Source organism: Neopelma chrysocephalum, unplaced genomic scaffold, assembly GCF_003984885.1.
Source record: "Neopelma chrysocephalum unplaced genomic scaffold, ASM398488v2 Primary Assembly neopelma1_77, whole genome shotgun sequence".
Classification (NCBI taxonomy): domain Eukaryota; kingdom Metazoa; phylum Chordata; class Aves; order Passeriformes; family Pipridae; genus Neopelma; species Neopelma chrysocephalum.
The window spans coordinates 6063147-6086463 of record NW_020897738.1 but is presented as its reverse complement, the minus strand read 5'-3'; the positions used below and the strand labels follow the sequence as shown (position 1 = coordinate 6086463).

General features: G+C 40.5%; 1 protein-coding gene across 1 annotated transcript in view; it reads right to left on the bottom strand.

Annotated features, from left to right (window-relative positions):
* Positions 1 to 7309: 7309 nt before the first annotated feature.
* Positions 7310 to 23317, bottom strand: part of ADGRD1 (adhesion G protein-coupled receptor D1) — a 139978-nt gene continuing 123970 nt past the window's right edge. The window contains exons 22-25 of the mRNA XM_027689655.1: positions 11995 to 12121; positions 10760 to 10801; positions 8591 to 8683; positions 7310 to 7909 (exon numbers count right to left, since the gene is read on the bottom strand). Of these exons, the coding sequence (XP_027545456.1) occupies positions 7814 to 7909; positions 8591 to 8683; positions 10760 to 10801; positions 11995 to 12121 (358 nt within the window). The 3' untranslated portion in view covers positions 7310 to 7813. The remainder of the gene's footprint in view (positions 7910 to 8590; positions 8684 to 10759; positions 10802 to 11994; positions 12122 to 23317) is intronic.

Here is a 23317-nt window from a genome sequence, read left to right as displayed (position 1 = left end):
TTTTGCACAGATGTTTCTTGACTGAAATCAGATATTTTTGGCCAGGATGCCGCTGTGCTGGCAACTGGAGGGATTTTGAAGATGTGTATGTGCAGTATGTACACCACTTTCATAGACAAAGTGGGTTGCTGCCTGTGACCCTTGGACCAAGCAAAGAATAAAGCTACAGCCTATCTTTAGGCTGCCCATTTTGCATGGCAGTTTCTGGAGCTGATTTTTATTTGTTTATTTGTTTGTTTTGTTGGGGTTTTTTTTGTCTCATTTTGGGGGAGTTTTCCCCTGAAATTGCATTTATAAGTTCTTATTTTCTCATTGGGAAAGTGCAATGTTCCACAAATTGTAGTGCACAGAAAGAAAGTAGAGCTTAGCTGTTTTGAGCTTCCTGATGTGCCTTTCTCTTGATGCCATTACTGAGGCTGTTATCTGAAAAAAATAGCTCTATTAAATGAAAAGCTTTGATATGGAGGAAGAAGATTATCTGATATTTCGTTTCTTGTTAAATTATTGTACTGATGCACAGCCAGAAGGGGCTGTATTTTTCTGTCACAAAGAACAGTTAGATGTTCATAGGACCAAACATTTCCTTAATGGGAAGATGTTATTAAAAGTTGTTCTCCAAAATGTTTGTCATTATGAGTTGTGGTTAATGTAAGAGTTCCAGGGCTGGTATTTCAGGGAGTTTGCAGACACACACGAGCTCTGCAGGAGGATTTAGGTGGTTGAAGGAAGAGAACAGCAGAGTGGGATGTGGGAGAGGGAGGAATGATGCCAGGGCTGGGGAGCATTGTTTCAGCCTGAATGCAAAGCTACTGTGTCTGCAGGAAACAGGACTGAAGGGCTTTTCCTTGCCTCAGGTTTTCTCACAGTTGCCTTAGGTGGTCCCTCTGGGTGTGCCAGCACTTCTGTGGGGACTTCTGTGAGACCTCTAAGTGCTGCTGTCATCCAAGCCCCAGAGCAGAGGTGTGATTGCACAAGGCAGCAAGTGCTGGGCTTCAGACTCCTCAGTGTGGTGCCTCCTCCTTTCATGGGTCTAGTCTGTTGATAGACTGGAAAATAAGTTTGATTTCAGAAGTTTGTTTGATTTCAATCGGATTCAAAGAGGAATTATTTGTAGAAGTGACTGTTTTGAAGTCATGGCACAACTATGAGAAATTATCACAGAAGTGACTGTTTTGAAGTCATGGCACAACTATTACCCTTCCCTGTCCACTGAAATCCTCCTAAGCGGCTCCTCTGATCCAAATAATCTCTGCCCTTAAGATGGTAGAGCCCAGCATGAGTTATTGTATTTTGTATCCTGTGTTGGGTGTCTGAGGAACACTATTCAGCAAGTGAAAAATAATAACTGATTTTGACAGAAATGCCTTACACACTGGAGGAACTTCAGGCAACCAGAACGTGGCTTTCACACATTTTTTTCCAACTACACTGTAGAACAGAATGTGAAAATCCAGATTTCTGACATTCTGGGTGATTCCTGCTCCCCTACTGAACAAAGAAGAAAAGCCCACACTGCTGCACTGGGATGGTTTTTGTCTGTGACAAATGCACTGACATGACTTTTTCTGTGATTATTCATTTTCTTTAATGGGTTTGAGGGGAGAGGAAGTTCCTTGGCAGTATTATGGAGAGAAGCAACGACTACACTGTGTAGAGAGGAGACATAAGTCATGTAATACATCTGCAGCTGAGCTGTAGAACAAAATGCTGTGCTCTCCCTCTCCCCTGTAAGGTGTAAGTGATGCAAATTCCACCTCCCAGGGGGCAGTCTCTGGTTTGAGCTGGGAGAAGGTCACTCCTGAAGGAGATTTAAGCTGTGAAAGAAAAAAAGGGCAATAAAGGAAATATAATTTGTGCCATAAGTGAATAAAAACGTAAATGAATAAAAACACAGCCATGGATGAGGAGTGCAAGGGCAGTAAAGAAATGGTGAAGCATTTACTGCAGACTTTGCTGAAAAACCCACTAAAGCTGTTGAGTGTATCTGTTCAAACTTGTATTTTGTTCAGTAGAGGTTTGTGTGTGTGTGTAGCACCACCCTGTTCCACAGATGAATATTCCAGGCCTGTCTGTCAGTATTTCCAGAGCACAGATCAACTCCCTCGGGATGTGAGATCTTCAGACGTGACCCTTTCACACCAGCAGGGTTCAGTCAATTATTAGCTGCTGGTGTTATCAACATTTTACCCAAACTCTTTCCTCCTCCACACAGTGTGCATGGGCTGCATGGTGATGTCCTCTGTGTGCCATTTGTCCCACACAGAAGTTTTGACATCTTTTAATTAAGTTTTCTTTCTCAGGCTCTGCTTGAATGCTGTTCCTCACACCTGATGAGCAGGAAAGGCTCCAGCAGGCTGCTTAGAGAGTTCCCAACATTGAGCTAATTTCTTTTGGCAGGTGATAATCAGCCTCTAGTTTTGATATCCCCTTAGTCTGAAAATGAGAAATTATTTATAACCTCACCAACTAATGGGAAGTCTGGTTTTAAGAACTAATTCTGGGATACCTCTTGCATGCTATGTGTTGTTTTGCTGATATTAGCAGGCAATATTTAGCAGCCTTTCAGGGACATGAAAACATAGAACTGAAAAATATCCTTCCATCATGGGGTTGATAAGTAAACTTGCACTATTGATTACATATCAGAGATTTTAATGCATCATATACAATTTAAATGCCCAATATTCAGCTTACCGCTTGTGAAACACAGGACACAGATACTTTTTTTTATAATTATGCTCTTTGTTGCTGCTGCAGAAAGCCATCCATGCAAATATTCACAGTTGCTAAGCTTCAGAACCTAAAGCCTCCCACATAGTCATCAGCAGAGAGCAGGAAAGGCCACAGGTTGGTACAAGGACTGAGCTTTTCCCTTTTTCCTTTGTGAACACATGCCCACATATTCCTCCCTCTTTGTTTTTTTGGTTTTTTTTCATTTTGGAGATGAAAAATTATGACAAATTAGTGATACATGACTGGCTAAATGAGAAGGTGCCACATCAAAAAAGAGTCACGTTTAGTTGACCTGTGCAGAATCTGAAACAAAAATGCCAGGAGAAAATATTCTACAAACAACATAATTTTAGGTTGTCCAAATCCTACTGTGTAAGACACAGGTTTTCCAAGAAGCATTTGATCTTTGCCTGACTTGAGACACTTTTGGAAGGTAAAAACTTGGTTTTGTTTTATTGTGCATTTTCTTTCAGAATATTATGGGCATGAACTAAAACTTTAGGCTTTTGCAGCAGCAGAGTTGATAATTCAGATGCAATTTTTTTTTCTTGAACTTTTTAATGCTTTATTCTCTGTTTGTAAGTAGATGTAAGCAAATGCTTAGCACGGGGAATGCTTAAAGGAACACATGCAATGCCCAATCAAGCCTGCTTTTGTACAGGAACCACAGAAAATAACAGAGGGAGAGAAAATTCCAGTTGCCTTTGGTATAGGTAAATTAGACAGCCTAAAACTGCTCTGGTGGGAACTACCTTGAGCAAATCAGCCACTGGTCAAGGAAGGTGTTTGGTAAAGATGCTGAACAGTGCTTAGAAGTCCCTTATGACTCCATTTTCCTGTCTTGTGTCAGCACCTGGTGAAGATACTGATGTCAGTGGCACTGTAATCATCCTTGACAAGATGAAATATGGCCTCCAAATTCCAAGAACATATGGGATTATTGAGAGGGAAAATTGTGTGAACAAGGGCAATTATAGCAATAACTATCCGTGACATATTACACGGAGCCATCCAAGCATAACATAGATATAATGAAAGTATTTTTAAAGGCAAACATGATGTAAACCAGTGCCAAAATTATCTAATTTATTATTCTGTCATGGATGATAAATGTTAATAACCTCTGTGTTTCACAGCAGAGCAAGAAAGCTTTCTTTTATGCATGCCTTGCTATATGATTTGAAGGGATACAAAGGTTTATTTGAATAGGTATGGAAAGAGGATGAAAAACCTTCCTCATCCAAATTCCAATCTTTAATTTTTCAGGATATAATTGCTCTAGTTATTTTCCATCACACACCCCACCACATCTACACACCTGTGCAGGAGGCAGCTGGCAGCCTATTAATCATCACAGAACCAGCTTTAACCTTGAAAACCTGAGCTGCAGGATTGCATCCCTCTGATGGAGCTGCTTGTCCATTGAGATGTAACATCTTTGGATTTACATTGTCCTTTTCAGGTAAAAGTGCAATAGTGGTAAAGTTTTAATACAAGATGCATCAGTTAAAGAAATCCCCATTTTTATAATTTGTTTCATTGTGACCCTTTGCCCTGCTACAGAGTGAAACCAGTCCTAGAGCCAAAGCTTCAGAATAATCTTAACAAATACAAAGTTCTTTTAGGAAATTAATATTTCTTATTTATTTGAGGGGAAAAAAACAACAAAACTGAATTATTTTACTGTTTACTGGCAAAGTCAGTCTCGCTACATTACCTATTTTTAAAACTCACATCTCATTCAATTAAGCTTTGATACTGTTGACAAAATGATGCTGTCCCGAAAAAAAATATTGCAATAGCTGCTATATACAAGCCCATAAATAAACTGCAAGATTTTCAAGCTTCAAAAGATTGAGGACAGGAAGAGATTGTTTAGAGATTCATTCGAACACTTCTTGTTCAGTACATTTGCTGCATTCAGTACCAACAAAAACACATTGAATCAAACAAAAAGAATGGTCTTAGATGGCAACATGTGGATTTTTTTACTGGTTTATCAAAAACAGAAGAAACCCCATCCCCAGTGCAGCATTATAAATACAGTGCTCCTGCTCCTGGGACACAACCAACAAGATAAACTCTTTCACGAGCCACGTTCAACAGTTAAATCACGGGATGCAGGTTATCCACAGTGGATCTCTGGAGATACAGGATAACAAATGCTCCCTCAACACACAATACATCTATGTCACATTCAAAAGGATAAAGCCAAATACATTTCCATGCTCGTCTTGTTTTTGGAGAACAATTTTAAAATAGGGCACACCTGGATGGAAAACTCATTCAGCCCTTTACGCCACTGTCATTTTGTGCTGTCATTGGTATGTCAGGGGTTTTTTCAAATGGATTTTGGGCAGTGACAGAGGTGACCAATAAACATCAGCACAGGAGGGAATGCAGGCAATGAAAATTACCTAGAGGGGAATACTCTCAAAATTAAGATTTTTAAAAAAAGCTTTTATTTGTTGTCTGGTTCACTCACAGAACTGTTTGTGCTATGATACAATGATCAGAAGAGAAGTGATCGAGGAGGGTTTCAATCTAAATCTCTGGTCACAGTGTAAAAAAACCAAAAACAAACCAAAAAAACAGACCCACAGTAAAAAAGCTCATTTGCTCCAGTACAAAAACTATGCTTAAATATGTTGTCTGCACACAATACAAACTCTGAACTCTGTTCTCACAGTACTGCTCTGTTACAATCTCCTGCATACATTCCAAGGGCTCCGTCCACTGTGTCTTTTGGGGCAAAAGAAAATATTTTCAGGCCACGAAAAGTCCATATATTTGCAGAGCTGAGACAGAGCAGTGCAGAAAAGGTAGGAAAAAGCCATACACAAAAGCCAAAATAAAGACATAGACATTTACACATTTAGCTTTTAGTGACCCTCCATTTGGAGTTAGTTGTCAACAGTTGGAGTTATTTAGCATTAGGAAACACGAGATTAAAGCCTATATATTTTATGCATGTATATGTGTGATATGCACTATGCCACATTCTGCTCTGTTCCAGCTGCAGAAATCCAGCATAGATTTGGTGCAAATAAGATAATTTCTTTAGAATGTTTTAATTTGTAGTCCCAGACTTACTTGGATGGGGTTTGGGGTTTCAGTTTGGGGACCACAACAAAAATTCTTGGCCAGGAAGGGGAAAGGGGAGAAAAGGTTGGTCCAAACAAAAAAGATAATTTTTCTTAGTGCAGGAAAGAAACATGAACAAAACTTAATTTGGGATCAAACAGAAATGAAATGCAGAAAGTTTTTCAAAATTTTCAATTCCATGTCTTTAGGATTAAACACTTCACCACATTCAGTCCCAATCGATGGATGTTTCCTGTTCCCTAAAGATCAATTTAATTTTATTTTATTTTTGATAAATTTACTATCCAGCAGAAAATTTCCACTCTGCACATTAGGATGTAAATACCTGTTCTCTTGGAAGTCAATAGCAGATATCTGGCTGGATTCACTGGGACCAGAAACGATCTGAGCTGCTGAAGGTACAAACATTTAATTCAGGTAAAAACAACAAAAAAAATCATCACAAAACCTCTTTGCAAAACGTGAGGCTGAAGATTTGCATATTTTTTGCTTGTTGTAGTACTTTGATACCTCAGTGTATTAGGAAAGCTAATTACCTTGGTGATTCCTCCAAACCAGTATACCCAGCCTGTTATGGGGAGAGCTACTCCAAACAAGGATGAGGTGGGGATAAGGAGACAAGGGGAGGGGAATCTCATCTTTGGAAATTTTTCTGGAGACCCTGGCTGCTAAGTCCTAGAGCAAGGAACACACTCAGGGACTCTGACCAGCCCCAGGACTTAAACCCTGCTTTCCTCCAGCTGGGGAAGGTGCGTGGTTGGCACAGCGAGGCTGAACTCCCTTGTGCTCCAAACACCACCCTGAGAACCTACAAAACACTGCTCCAAACAAACAGTAGAGTGTATTTTTTCTCCTTAGAGGTACTTCACAGCAGTACTAAAACAGCAGCTATTAAGTGCTGAGCAGAGTTTAAAACCACAGAGGAGACTGCAGAGACTTATTTAAAAGCTGTCTGTAGGTAACAATTCATAGACTTATTTGTAGGCTGGCTGTCTTCACAGTGTATCATTGTGTTTCATCTTTGTGGTAGGAATTCAGTGTCTTGAAAGGACCAGTAAAAGCAGGAAGATAAGTCACAGTGCCAGGTTTTGATTTCTAAAAGCTGCAGAGAGTTTAAGAAATGCACTTGATGGACAGCTGTTGATTGCATCCCAAGGCTCCAGGCAAAGCAGTGGAATAATTTGTATTGAGATATGTCAGCAGACACAAATCAGCAATACAGAGGCTCTGGGCTGCTAGAGGACAACCTTAGCCATTTCTGCCTCTGATAGAAAAGGTGTCAACAGGAAGATCTAAAATACTAATGGACCACATACAGGAGATTTACATGTTACGTGCGCTCTTTATGTGCATACAGACATATTTGTGTATTAGCTTTGCTAATCCATGCCCACACTGGGAGTGGAGTAGCTGGAACCTGCTTCTCCCTCAAGTCCTGGCTTCCCTGTAGCATTTAAATTAATCACCATACTATTTTGAATAAACTTCACTTCAATAACTGGATTCTGTAAGGTAATAAATGTAAACAGGGAGAGCACAGCGAGCCTGGAATAGCCCCATTACAACACCCCAATGGGAAGCATTTCATTTCAGGGCATAAAAATCCATCTTTCCAGAGGTATGTTGCCTTTCCTCAGTCCTGGGAGCTGGAATGATTCAGAGAGCAATAAGCCCTTTTTGCATACCTAGTGTTTTCATCATTGCTGACAAAACCATCCAGTGTATATTTGTGCTGGTTATTTTTACAGGTATTGCAAAGAGCCAAGGGGTGGAACATGCTACAGTTCTGAAGGCAAGCAGATGAGGGCTATTTACTCGACAAAACAACATGGCAATTCCCGATTTATTAGGCAGTGATTATAAAAAATAAAGCAGTTTTCTACTGTTACAAACAGTGAGAAAAAGCTGGTGGACGTGGTGTCAGAGGTCCTGAATGTATGGCTTGATTTTCTCCGAGGTGTCACTGGTGTCACTGTCACACTGCTGACAAATCAACACGGTTGGCTGAGTTGGTGCTTTTATCCCAGGTGTTCAGCTTGGTGGGGTTTGTGCCTGGCCTGTTCCCAGTCATCTGGAAAGCAAAATAGTATAGAAAATAGATTTATTTATTTCGCCAGACCACTCTTGCCCGGATGAAATAAAAGCTCTGAAAGCATCTCTTTACATTACAGTGTTGTCACAGGGGCTTGGGAGCATATGCCATAAAGGATTTTTGAACAGTTTATTGCCAGGATCTAAGGTGATTGGCAATGATAACTTAATAATGTCTATCACTTCAGGTGTCTGGTTCTTCATAAAAACAAATGTCTTTTGCCTCTAGGCAATTTAAGGAGAAGGATAAAAGCGTATTTACGTGTTGCCTTAAGAGTTCATCCCTCAGGTTTAAATGTAAGAATGCCCTATCAAAAAACCATCATCATCATCGGAGCAATACACTGCTGGAATGCAAAGGTCCATTACAATTGGTGGGAATGATCTGATTGAACTCCAGAGTTCATAAATTACACTCCAGGGTTCATAAACCTCTGTTTACTTTTATTTGATAGTTTACCAGAAAGCAGAATTTTGTCCTTTGCTTTCAAAACAGGTATTGTAGCTGCAACTTAATGCTTGCTGATTCCACCTGTCTACACCATGCATTAGGTTAGGACTAAAAATACATATTTGCCTTTTCACGTCCTGTTCTTTCCAACAGAATTTAATGTGGAACACTTTCAAATAAAAAGGGGGGGGGGAAAGGAGGAATACTCACAATGTCTGAATTGAAGGGTTTCACATTGATGTTACGAGTGGAACTACTGGTGAGGGACCAGACCTTGGTTTTGTGCTTAAAGGCAGCTCTGACCTATGGGGGGAAAAGTGAAACCAGGTAGAAGATTTCCTTTGTAAAAGTTATGTTCATTTTCACAGGGGGAGCCTACAATCGTTTCCCCGTTATCCTTCCTCCACATCAACGTCACTGTGCTAATAAACAAGAAAAAATCCACCTCTCCACACTTTTCTTTATATTTATGGTCTTATTTTAAAATTTAACTTTACTTTTCCGAGATGTGACCATTCATCTCATTAAAAAAAAAAAAAGAAAATAATAAAAGTAAAAAAACCCAGTGCATATAAACATACATTCCCAGCATTTGCAGTCCTGGTTTGAACAGTTTCATGAAGTGCCACTGTACTGATTTCAGCAGCTCACCAGGACATTTGCACATTTTCTAACTAAATATACAGCCCCAGGCTGGACCACAAGGTCCCCTGTTCAGGCAGGCTCTCCCTGGAGCTCACACAGCCCTGATATATCCAGATGCCACAAGGATGTAAACCAGCTGCCAGCCCGTTGTAAACCGAATTATTTAAAGATGTAACTCCCTAGAGATGTAGGAATATTCTTCACCACGGTGAAAATAATCAGCTGCACAAAGAAAGGATGGTGGGACAGGCATTCTTTAGGCAAATAGGTGAGATTTATCTGGGATTATTGGCTGGAAGTGAGTGAACAGTGTTATGATGTTGAGATCAAGAACAACTTTTCAGACTATCTTGGTTCATTCTGCTGTGCTTCTTTATAATACGTGTGCATTTCTCTTTGGGTGCACTGGGAATAAAACCCGTTTTTACCCAAGTACTTCTACACCCAATCTACAGATTTCTCTGTACAATACCTGAGTTTTACCTCTACAGTAAGAAAGATATTCTCGAGAAGAGTTCCTGCTGCTTGGCTGAAGAAATATTTTAGACATGCACAGCCTATGATGGAGCCAGTAAGGCTTGCTCTCCAAAAATGACAGCTCACATCAGCCATGTGTAAACTGGTTTTTGAGGATATAAATTCTGAAAAGTTTCTGAATTTAATTCCTCATGAGCTTCAGCAATTCAAATATTTGTATTTGATATAAAATATCTGAAGCTTCAAGTTTTCTAAGCCCTGGGGGAGAACGGAATGAAGAAATATTTTTCCTCCCTCCCTTTAAAGCTGCCTGCTTAATTTGAGTTGATCTCAGAAAAGATCAAGTCAGTCCTGACTCTCCAAACTGATTGTGGCAGAAATCACATCAAATGATGCTCTGAGGCTGAATAGTTTGGCAAATAGTAATAAATAATATCTCCAGGGAAGAGCTGGAGTGCTACTGTCACATAGGAAGCAGCAGCAGGTTATGGGGCAGAGCTACTCATCACATCCAGAAGAAAGAACTGGGGGAGAACCAGAGCTGTTTGTGCCTTCACAGTACCCCTGGCAGCGTGCTGGAAATGGTTCTCATAAGAAACATTTGTTATCAGCAATACATGATGCTGAGCAGCATTTTCTGCTCTCTGTCACAGGAGGAGGGGATGCTGCAAGCCCCATTTACATCAACCTTGCCCTGGCTTTATCCCAGTTGCTCTAACACAGCCTTGATGCAAAAAGATGCCTCAGTCCACTAGGAAAACCTGAGCTTCCTGCCAAGAAAAATACCTGGAATATCTCCTACTCTGTTTGGTTTCCCATGAAGGGCTGCATGAGCAACGTCCAAAAGTATGTTTTGCTGAGAATAATTATTTTCCTCTCCGGAGCTGCAGACATAACAGAGCCCCAACAGGGACTGCCAGAGTGAGTCCTGCTCCCATTTTTTAAGCATCCTCTCTTTGCAGTGCAGTGGGTGCCCTGCTCAGCCCCTCCAGCCCTCAGGAGAGCTTCTCTCCTTAGTCTGAAACTGCCTCCTCTTATCCTTTTTATTTGTTTCAAACCTTTCTTAAATGCTAATTAAAACAAATGTCAAGCACGGGCCAAAATGCCAGGAGTTACAAAGCCAGTAACAGTCATGTATTAATTAAAAGGCAATCAGTGACAGAGCAGACAACAATAATGGGGAGTCTGTTCTAGTTCTGCACTTACATTCTTTCAAGGTGTTAACACCAAATTTGTTGACACCATTTGGTTACATACCTCTGAGTTCAGAAGACAGTGAAACAGGAACATGAAAAATCCCTGGAAACGGATAAAAGGGAGAAGGGTGAGGTCTGGCTGTGAAGAATCAAATCCAGCAATGTCATACAGAGCAGTTATTGGGTAGCTGGAGATCTATAAATATCACAGGGTGCACTAAACTGTGCCCTGAGTGACACTGCAGAGACCAGCAGCATTAGGTAACTATGAGGCTTGTCTGGAACTCTTCCTGTAAGAAAGCACCTCCTAAACTTCCAGTATTAAAGGAAAAAATCTGGCTAAAAATAGGCAGGAATTCCATTTTCATGACAACAAGAGAACTTTTTGTTTGTGCTTGCAAAGACCAGGGCAGAGGGAGGTGCTATTTGGGAAACACCAGATCAGTATTTTCCACACTAGAAAAGCACTAGGAGAATTTTCAAAGCAGAATTTTGCTATCTGTGGGCTTTTTGTCCAATGCAAAGTGAAAAAGTCCCATCCTCTTTTCCTCCCAGAATAATTCTATATTTTTGGGGGGGAGTATTCAGCCAAACTTACTTTTTTTTTTGTTATTTTGGATGAAAATCGAAACTTTTCTTATCAGCTTATGGGCAGAACCCCATTTCACTCTTTTTGTGTCCACGAGACAAAATAAAGGATTTACAGGAGTTTATTTGATTCCTCTTTGTAATTATTATTTGGGAAAGAACTGTAACACACCTATAGGTTTAGGCCTCTACCGAAATATCTGCTTAAAGCTGAGCAGATATTTACATTCCTTCTTGGACAGAGCTATTTTTCTGGATTGGTGTAGCAGGAAGATGAGGGTCTAGTTGCCTGCATGCAAGAGCCATGTGCTCCACTTTTGATCTTTCCCACAAACTTCTGTTCACTTTCATTCAGCCTCAGTAATGAGGCCTTAAATTGACAGTGAAAAATTGGCCTGGTATCTCTGCTGAAGAATCCTGCCCGTGGTACACGGCCCAGGAAGAATAAATTTCATTTCTCAAGCTCACTGTCTCATTTATTTAATTATTGCTACTGGAAACACTAAGGAGTGGGATGGATACAAGTTCTGTTCAGAGACAAGCTATTGCCAGCACTGTGTGGTCAACACAGGCTTAAAAGACAGAGGAAGGAAAACACAGGAAAAAAAAATGCAATAAGCACAAGCATTGGAAAACGTTACTAATGATCCATTTAATTGGATCTCGGCACCAGTTCTGTAGCCAGAAACCTTCCCACCAGGTACTTACTTGTAGTGAATTGAACACAGCAAATATATACTGAAATACTAATGTGTGGGCATTGACAGCCAAAATCCCAAAGATCCACGAGCTTCCCAGGATGGGTAAGAGAACAGCGACGGCTTTGGCTGTCAGTCTGAAAGAGAGAATGAGAACAGCAAATGTGGAGAGACAGTCAGATTTCAGCCCCCATGATGGGTGTAGCTCTCTTTGCCATGAAATTCTTTTCACAGGCAAACCTTTTAATTGTTTTTTTTTCGTCTCTGGAAATATGCATAACAGAATCTTGGTATCACATGGGATTAATATAGATGGGGAGTCAATAACTGAGGGTGCTGGGGAAGAGATGGAGAGATGGTCCTAAAACTGTTGCAGTCATATCTTCAGTTTACAGAGAAGTATGGTTTTGTCACCAAGGATGCAATTGTAAGAGGGCAGAAACAGGAAAAACTAAATCCACTGTATAGCACATCCAAAATATATATGCTCAGTATACAGTTGAGTCAAGAAAACACGGTATTTCCCTTACAGAAAGTGGCTTGGGATTTTTGATTGCCACAAATGGGAATAAACATGTAACTCTGCCAAATGCAAATCCCCTAACACCTCAGCATTATTCTGCTACCACCCTGCCTCGTTCAGAGTTGATTCAGAGAAAAGTACATCAAATATTTAAATAGCTTGTGTTTCTTGGAGATCCCTACTGATATATGTTCACTCTGCTTAGTCTGGAGGAACTTGGCAGAATTTCAGTGGAAGGTGGTATGACAGCTGGAAAGTTAATAGCACTGAGAATATAAGAGGGATTTTTGGTTTTGCCTTAATGAGTTATGTACAGGGTGTTTATTATGTCCAGGGTGTTTGTTATGGTGGCAGATGAATTGAGAATTCAATTGAGAATCAGAGAATTAAACAATCACGGAAAGTTTTTTGCAGCAGCTGAATTCCGTGGAGCAGATTTTATATAAAGACTAAACAAAGGGAACCACAGAGAAAATAAAGGCTTTGGGTTCAGAATTGTGAGGTCACAGTGAGATCTCCTGAGTGTATCCGTAGCTGTCTCCATCAAACACCAAAGAACCACTTTCCACTTCCTTCATCTGCAAGAGGAATTAGGGGCAACCAAACCTCCCTGAGACATCAGGACCCTGTAGCAGAGGTTTGGGCAACACCTGCATCCATTTTCTGCTCTAATCCAGCAGAAATCTAATCTAATCTACACTTGTAAAACTGTCTTCATTGCAAACCACCCTTTTTTCTTCTTCTTCTTTCTTTTATTCTCACACTCTCCGTTTTTATATATTTTTCAGCTTGGAATATAATTTTCCCCAGCTGGTTTGTTGCCAAAAGTGTTTTCAAATGTTTGGTTTTGAGTCAGAGCATAAAAAGCTTCATCTGTAATTTGTAGTTGGGGGCAGAATAGAATCAGGCCCTCAATTTCAATATTTTCAAAACCATTCTTACGGAGTGGATTTTTAGAGGCCTTTAACATCACAAATGTCTCATATACTTTTAAAAATCATGTATTAATAAAGACTGCTCGCTACTAAGCCCAGAGTTCAGCACATGTGCAGCAGAAATTCATAGCTAAAAATGAAAATAGAATACAGACATGGGATTTTCCTTGCAGAAGTATTAATGTTTCATGCACACTCATTTAGACGAGCAGCCATGTGAGGGTGAAATTCATTTAAGACTGTCTAAGGGTCAGCTCTGCATATGATTCACTTAAATCTCATTAGTTTTTTTCCTAATTATTGCATAATTTTCTATGCTTACATGCTCTGAATTTCATCCTACATATGACTTTATTCATTCAAGACATTTATAAGCTTTACTCACCAATCAAAGGACTCAGCTCTATTGTTTATGGTGCTCTTTTATTTTCTTCCACTTACCCCTCCCCTTCCCACCCTTATTTCTTTTTATCTTTGAACTTTAAAAAAGAAAAATACTAACTGTAAAATGCTGTGTCAGAACACCATTAAGGTAGCAAGGTTAAAAAATCTTAGAAATACTAAAGTTAATGTTCCACTAGGTACATTAATTCTGACACTCTGCACATACTTTATTTTTTTTCTTATTCCCATTCCCATTTTTCTTTTCCACATGAATATTTTAGCAGATTAGTTCTAGTACACTAAGATATAGAGCACAATCAAATAGATGTTGTTTTTGGAGAAGGAATACTTCTCCATGCATGACTTAAGCTGTGCAACCTAAAAAAAAAAGTCACTAGCATCACTTGAGCTTTATATTGTCTATAAAGTGGGTGACATGAAGCAATAATTTGGGGCAGGAGCAGGTCTTACTTTGCAGATACTGAGGTTCAGCCCCACTAGGACTTCAAAAACCCTGCTAAAATCTTTCTTTGTTCTTGTGCCCAAATGTGTCAGAAAACAGAATGGCCACTGCTTTAGAAAGGACCCTCTAAATTTCTCCTGTGTGCTCGTTCTCATGCTCTGGCCTTTGAAATCAGAAGGAACCCAACAGCCTGTTTCTCACACACACTTTTAAAAGCTCAGATATTGTCACTCCTCTGCAGTCTAACAGCACCAAATTAGGTGAACTTTTGGTCTCTCTGCACCTAAATACACTGAAGGATCAGTCCCGGAATTAATTAATTTGTAACAAAGCAAAACAAGTGTAAAAAATTTCTTTTCTCTTTTCTATTGTTTTATCTTGCCTATCTATATATACATATATTTAAGTATAGAGCTGTTATTACTTGGACAACCTCTGGAAAACACAAAAACACTTTGAGTCTGAATAAATTTTTATATCTAGAGTACCTGGAAAAGCCTTTGGGGTATTATTAGCTGTACATAGCCTATCTACCAATTCAGTTTATGGTTCAGGGTTGTTCTCACTCTGCCCCAACACCAAGAATCTCTTTGGTTGGGTCACAGAGACTTCTTTGGCACAACTTGTTCAGATTTGCCAGCTTTTCCAAGCTGAAAAGCAACCATGAATTAGTGCTGCACAGCACCACATCCTCTGCCATCAGAGGCTGCTCTGCAGATGTGGCAGGTCCTTGTAAATCCACACATAATCCCAGCACTCACAGTGGAATCCCACTTTCAGAGGGCCAAGGTGGAGTCTTTTAAATATCCTTAGACACATTATCCATTAATTTCTAAGCTATCCATTTAACATGCATTCACCCTTTTAATTTCCAGCTGAAAAAAAAGTGGTTTTCTTTCCTTTTCCTCTTCCCTTTTCCTCCTCTTACACCTTAATTCTAATTCCTGAGAGGTAAACCCTGCTCATCAGAGATCTTCCCCTCCGAATTTCTTCGACCGGTTTTTTTTTCAGTTGCTTCTGTTTTAACATTCAGTCCAGCGCAGGATTTTGATGTTTTCTGTACATCTTGCTCAGTCAGAGCCAGGCATTTTACTCCAGCTGCAATCCTGGAGTGTGCACTGATCAATCAGCAGAGGAAGGGAAGTTTTCCGAGTTGGACAATTATCACGGCTGCGTTGAAGCCCCGGTGTGAAAGAACTACAGCTTTCAGCACCTCTGAGACGTATTTTCATTACCAGCATCCTATAAAATCATTGCACTGTTACTAAAGTTACCAGGGACGTTTTTCCAAGAGCACAGTTGGGCCTTCCAGTTTTATTGTATTTGCAATTGGTGTGGAACAGCTCTGCTCAATTGTGATTGCTCCCTTCCCCTTAGTTAATCTCTGCCCTTTTCTGCTGTTGCCCCGAGCACACTGTCGATACCTCACACCAAGGCAGAACGACTCCACTGACAGCTTACAAGAGAGAAATTTCACTGCTCGCAGAAAGAAAACTTTATTACTTCTGTGAAGGGGGCCCCCTAATTCACAAATCAATTTTATTGGTTCTATGTGGAGCACTAATCCTTTTAAGACTTCTGACATCCACTTTTCAGCCCTGATGCCTGTTGAAGTAAGAACTAAATTCAGACCCATAAGCCAAGATTATGTAATCATTGGAGGAAATGCTGTCTAAAAAAGAAAGGCAGAAATCCTTCACCACAATTCACCCAAATTGATAAGTTGACAAATAAGTCTTTTAACTGAAGTTTCTCTCTTGTTTCTTGAACTCCTCACAAGTCACTTCCAGCAAGATCCTTTGTGCTTGGTATAAAATAAATAAATCCCCAGACCAGTAAATAACATTTCGGACTAATGCCTGGAAAAATGGAATTAACCTTCGGTTTCCCATTTGTAACAAGCAGAACTCATCCATTTCTAAGCTGGAAGCTGGAGAGCTGCTGGGAAGCCACAGGCAGCAATTCTGCCTGTGAATGGAAATGTTTTTCATGCAAGTTCAGCACACACCTTGTCTGAGGGACAGCAGGCTGGTGTCAGAGGAACAGCAGGTCTCTGACCACGAGAGCACCCTGTGCTGCTGCTCACTTTGCTCCCTGGAGCTCCTTTTGTTGCTCCAAGGAGCAAAACCAACACCAAGAAGGTTTAGGTGGTGACTTGTCACCGATGTCAAACAGACAGATGGAAGGATATTGGTAACAACTCATATTTTTTAGGGAACTAAATAGCAATAAAAGCGCAGGGCTGATCCACAGCCACTGATACCATCAGGAATCTAGAGGAATGAGCTTCCTCGGGCTCCTCGAGAGAAAAATGAAGTCTTGGCAGAGTAATGCACTGAGGGTGGTGTGAGCTGCTCAGCAGAGCAGCCAAAGCTCGGGCCCATTTTGAACTTAGCAACCAATTTACTCCCCACGCTGCACCAAGTGACATCAGAGGAGGTGTTGGGGGGTTTCACTAAAAGAAATTAATCTCTGAACTCTGCCAGACATCTTGATCTAGTGGGTAGAGCTCTCACCTTAGAAAGGACAGGCATGGATTTTACTTCTGCTCCTGACACCAAGCAGTAGCTCATGAACTCCTGCAAATATACCTGTACCTCCTTCTCCTCCTCCACTTTGTCTTGGCTGTATGGACAATAAGGCTGATGGCACAAGGAATGGCTTTTAATTAGCACATACATGTTTCCTTGCCTAATCTTGGGTGACTTCTAGGCTCAACTGTAAATTAAAAAAATAATAATAATAAAAAAAAGACAAAGGTACTGGTAATTGCAGAGGCCATTTCCCATTTTCCCAAATGTTATTTGCACTTTCAAAATAATGCTGTGAAACTGAACAAGAACTATAAATTTACAGTCACTTCAGATCATTGCTTTCTCATGAGTGCCATTTATAACCCAGGAAGACCTTGATAATCAAAAGTATTGTAGCTACAAAAAAGCAATTTAGGCTGCAACAGCAACTAAATCAGATTGATTTTAATCACATGAGTGGAAAGGGGGGTGGTATTACTCCTTTTCTGTACACTCTCAACCACAGACCCTCACAGTGAGGAAGATGTAGCCAAAGTAGTGTCATCTCTCACAGGCCTTCCCAAAAATCTAAAACTGCCTTTGGAAAACGCAGCATTTGCCCAGAATAATGGAGGTCTGGGCTCAAGTCACTCTTCTGTCTAAGGGAGTGCAGTTTCCTCCCTTCCAGAAAAGCATTTTGACTCCCTGCTTGGTTCTCATTCTTGCCTATTTAACCTGTTCCACTTATATTAAACAGTTAAATATTCTCTGGCTCAGAGAGAGAAGGTGAACTCCACAGATTAGTCACCAGGCACTCCCTGAAAGAGGAGAGTCCTACCTAATCCTTGCTTTATTAATATTTCTGAATTTATATTAAATATTCAGTAGAGCGGGGACTGAAATTCAAGTCTCATTTCAAATCCCCATCAAGCCTGAAAAAATTAAGACCATGACCAGAAATGGAGCTACTTTAAGAATTTTAATACTGAGAAGGCAATTCCAGGGACTGGCAGTGCTGACTTTTGACTTGAGCACCTAACCAGGGATTTAGGAATCTGTGCCTTGCTAAGGCCTCCCAAAGGTCAGGTCCCATGTCACCTCCATTGCTTCTGGATTCTAAAACTGCAAAAGAAAAAAAGTATACTTCCTCCCAAAAAAACCCAATAAGTACTGAACCAAAACATGTTCTTCTCCTTGTCTTTAATGTAAGCTATTAAAAAAACATAAAGAATTAAAATATAATGTCCTTGCAAGCCGAATTTTCAGTGTTTATGATTTCCCTAGAGGAACTGAATTTGCAGTGGGGTTTTTCCATTCTTTTTCTGCAGTTCCTTTCTCCAACCATTTTTGTTGCTAATTCTCTCACTGCACTGCTGCTGAGACAGCATTCTCTGCTTCTCCATCCCCAAGCCCAAGGTAAGAGCTAATTTTCCAGTGAACTTTGCCATTGAGGCATCAAAGAAAATAAGAGCTTATTATCACAGTGGGAGGATGTCCCATATGCAGCCAAGAAGTGTCAATAACTGGGTTTGGATGAGGAGACCTGCACTGAGCAGCTTTGTGCCACAGCACACCCAGCTCTACACAAACTCATTCCCAAGAGACACCCAAAAGCTTCTCTGTTCTTAGTGAAGTCACCATTTTTAAAAGGTGGCTGGGACCAGCTGCTGATGAATAGTCTTGTTGCACATTTGTGCTTCAATCATCAAAACAATTCCTGTGCTTCCTCTCATGCTCTGCTTCTCCTGAAGCATCACTTGAACCTCAGGAAGAGCCCCAGTGTAAGAGAACATGTTTTCCCTTTTCCATAGCAACTGCTAAAGGAGCATGCAGCACAAATATCTGCAGTCAGACAGTCACTGCAGGTGTGCTGAGAGCAACCCCAGCTGAGCAGCGACACAACCCTTTTGGGTACAACCATTTAGAATAAAGGCACAGGCAGTGGTGCTCTGGACACTCTGCATGTGTGAGAACAAGTCTGATCCCTCCTTCTAACAGGGACATTGTGCCCAGATCTGCACTGGACTAAGCCCAGGAGAAGGAACTTGTGGCAGTTTATTCCCAGAAAACTTGTCACCTCTTTCTTTCAAGGATGAGGCAATGGAAGTGTCTGAAAGGGCCTGTGGGTGCCAAGTGGAGAAGGCAAGATGTCACCTACATTTTTCCTCCAACATTTACACCTGATTACTTCTTCCACTACAGTCTCCGTGGTTTCATTCATTTTCCAAGCTCCCAGTGCAGGACTTCTTCCATCTCATGACAGCTTTCTGTCCCTGGGTATGTTGTCAGTGTGAGCCATGAATCTGCATCAGCTCAGCTCTTACTACTTTTAACTGGCTAAATCTCTGCAAGTCTTCTTGAAACAACATAATGAAAATTAGTCTTATTGCTCTATTTACAGCCATCTCAATCTTTTTTATAGTTATTGTATCATGTGGGGAAAATCTCTGTTTTCCTGGCAGTAAACTAAGATGACAGACCCAGTGCTAATAAAGAGGGATTGTCAAATTACAGAAGTTATGAAAAGGACCTCATAGTGTTCACTTTTCCTTACATAACAGGAGATTTGAAGGAAGCATTCACATGACTGGAATATTGATATGAAAGGGCACAGATTGTTCAGAAAGGACACAGAGGGAAAAAGAAAGGGTGTGTTAAAAGCATAGACCTGCTCAAAGAGCCACAAACCAGAGGCAGACAGACCTTTCAAAAATCTCTGTGCAAAAATAAAGTGTGGCAAAAATAAAGAACAGTGTGGCAATGAACATCTATGGTGGCTCTCCAAACCAGAAGGTTAATGTGGATGGGGCCTTTTTTCCCTAAATATCTCAAGAGTTGTTCAAAGCACAGGATTAGGTGTTAATACAGAGCCAGTTTTGTTTAATTATTTATAATTATAATGAAACACAGTTTATAGATCTATTTTTTAAGACTTATAAAGCTGCATTCAGTGATGGAAAGACATTACGCTTTTTTTTTCCTTACTCTGGTATGTCAAATCAGGAACATAAAATGCTAAAAATATGAAGTAGCCCCCACTTTGTGCTCTGTGCTGATGATGTTTGTGCTGGAGCATCATGTTGGGGTTTGGGTTTTCAAAAGTTTGGTCCTTTGGAAAGACTGGAGGCGATCAATTAAAATTATTGATAATCTAGAAAACATGGCCTATCAAAAATGGGACAGGCTGCAATTTGTCCTTTCTTAAACTCTCCTTGTAGAAACATCAAGGTTTTTAAGAGAAAAACCTTCTGAGCTCGTTACACCCTGGAGAGACTCAAATATCCATCACCAGAGCCTTTCCCAGTACAAGTGACTGTGTCCTACACACATTTCAAAATGGTCAGAGGCAATTACACACCCACTTAGAAATTTTTAGCAGACAAGTGGCAATGAAATCCACGGCTTGGTAGTTCTGCAGCCTGGGAACACCCAGAAAAAAAGCAGCCTCCTGTAGGAATCTGTAGGTTTGGCAAATATTTCTGGCTTTTAGCTTGAAGTCAGTGGGGCCCGTGGTTTAATTTAGGATGACAAAGTAACAATCACATCAAATCGTGCACAAAATTTCTGTGGAGTAACATTCTCCCCCCCCCCCGAGGAGCTGAACTCTGAAAATGATCCCTTGACCTGAACAGTCTCAGCGACCCTTAATTATGCAACAATATCAACAGAACGATCGTTCTCCCATTTCCATGGCAACGGCCCCAGCGAACGGCAAAGCTGTCAAGGTCGGGCACATGAACTGAGAAAGAAAAGCAATTTTCTGTGTGATGGTTCACACGAGCTCTGAGTGCAGCAGTGGCAAAGAAACAGCCACGTCCTTGCTTGATCGTCCGTCTCAAATGTACAAACGGGGAGGGGAAAAAAAAGGATTGCAAGGGTTGCTGGAGCACAGCTGCAATCACTGCCCTGGGTTCTGCCAGCGGCTGCTGCTTTGGAGGACAACTCAAACTGCACAAAAGCATCCATGATGCAGCGTGAGGAACTTGATTTCTCATTAAACCGGCGTTAAAGAAGGCAGGCAACATGTGGCTTTATAGTGTTTATCAAAATTAATGCCACAGTTGATGCTTAAGGCACATTATGTGTAAGTATCGTCATTATTTCCAAGGAGAGGTCACTTTGCAGATCAGGATTGGTGCAAGAAAGGAAATCAGTTCGGGAAGAACAGAAAAGTGAAAAGTGCATTGGCTGAGGCAAATGTTAGAGTCCTTCATTTTCTGCTTGGGTGTTGGAAGAGAAACCTTTTTCTTTAAGCTCTTGAGAAAAAGAGATGTGCAAAGCAAAACTCTAAGAATTTACTTCCACAGGGTGACTGCAAACACTATCCTGCTGCTTTCATTAATGAGTGGGAGATGTTCACTTTAATCACCCTGCCTCTGAACTGGTCCCTCTGCCTCCATGGCTTTTTGGAACCATCTCAAGTCCTTTGCTTTACTGAGATGTTGCTGACTGGGGAATGTTGAGTTCCATATACATCACGAACATGAAAAATAGACTTTGTGGTCACATATTGATTTATTTTCATTTCTGAGCTGAGGGTTTGCTGATTCTCTTATTCTGGACTGTGGGCTCAGACAATAACTCCTGAAATGCTTCTTTATGCAGCTCCACACATATTTATATCTGTCTCATTGCTGCTCACTTTTTTGACCAAGTGATCTGAACCATTACTACATCTACTCACATGAGGACACCCAAAGCTGCTTTGCTCTGCTACTGTATTCATATATTCCTTAGTTTTTAATATCATTATTAAGTGGCATTATTAAAAGGCAGCTAACTTGGGAGGGCAACTGGAGAAGCTACAGGAGACTTATTTGGGATAAGAAACCACGCAGAGTTAAAGAACATGGCCCTTCCTGGGGTGATTACAGCAACTCACTTTCAGAATCTCACTATTCCTCATGTTCTTGTGCTTTCAGTTATCATCTCACTTAACTTTTTCATTATTTCTAGTATTGCTCCAAAAGAAAAGTGCTTTTTATTCAGTTTCTTTCACTAAAATATGTTTCTGCCTCACATCTTTTTCAGCTGAAAAGAATTGAGCATAATGTCCCATTTCTATTTCCAAAACACCTGTAGCATATCTATCATTAATGGCATTCTATTACTGACCTGGAGAGAGTACCTAAAACTTTTAAAGTAATTTTGATTCTAAGATAGGGCTTTTTCTTTATTGTAATTACCTGTATTTTTCATTTATTTAATTTTATTTTGAGAGACTATTATTGGGAAAATATATAAACCACACTTAGCTAAAAGCTGTGCCAACCTGGGCAGTGATTTACAAGTTGCCCAGGGCTCTGCACAAGGTGCATGCTTAAATCAGCAAAGTTTCATCACAGGGATTAAATAACCAAGTTTTAATAAACCTTAGTCCATCCTGACATTCAGATGTGAAAATAAACATGCCTAAGCACCTCTAATAAAAATTATTATATCCTTCTACCCAGCAAATCCAGCACCTCTTATCTATCAAGTTTTCCAGATATATTTTGTACCTATGTGTTTTGTCTTACTACCCTTCCTAACACAGAAAGAAATAGGCATGTGAGCATCAGAGCAGCTTGTTTTCTTTGGACCCAAAATCAACAGGCGCTGGAGCAGCAAATCCTGCTTAAGGAGTAATGACAGACAGAAAACTACTCCCACAAAGGACGATTTTGGCTCAGAAGGAGACAACCAAGGTAAAAATAAGCTGTGGAAAGGCTCACATTGTTGTCTTGTCCAGCTCAGCCATGAGAAGGGGTCTGTTGTTGCTCCTGGCACCAGAATCAGCCCTGACAGGCAGCTGCACAACCACTTCTGAGAGCTCTTCAAAGGCAGCAGCTCAGCAGCTCTCCAGGTGATCAGCTCCATTACTTTGCAAGTCCCCTCCCACTACAGGAAGCTTAAAGATATTTGATTTTTTCCATCAGTTTAAGCCTGTTACTATTTGTCCCTGTTTCTCTGGTTTTGAAGAGTAGCCTCCTGTCCACAGCTATGCTTTACATACTTTTAATCTTTTAATACTCCTCCCAAAATGTACCTGAAATACGCCTGAATAATCACAACGTGACCTGGAGCCTTTCTCCAGTGCTGAGACTCTCAGCACCTGCAGGAAAGAAACCACTACCATTACTGTCATTATGATCTCTAAAAGATTAGCACTTCCTCATTAATGCCCTCATTGGCAACATTCAAACCCATGTTATTTCCAGTCTAAAACTCTGAGTCTAATAAGGAGATACCCAAATTGCATTTGTATTTGTCATATTCAATGAGCCAAAAATTTAATTAGGTTGAAAACATTATCATTGGCAGTAGCACTTCAGCTCACTAATTGTCACCGCTTAATACTTTCATTTTAATTATTTCCTTTATTGTCAGTCAACTCCCCCCCTTCCAACGGTGTCTGTGAGGTACATCCCTCATGCTGTCTGAAGCCGTGTTCAATGAACACAATTCCTCACACACAGTGAGGAATTGTCAAGAAAAGGAATATCTGGAAGCAGATTTGGCTTGTCACACTGCTC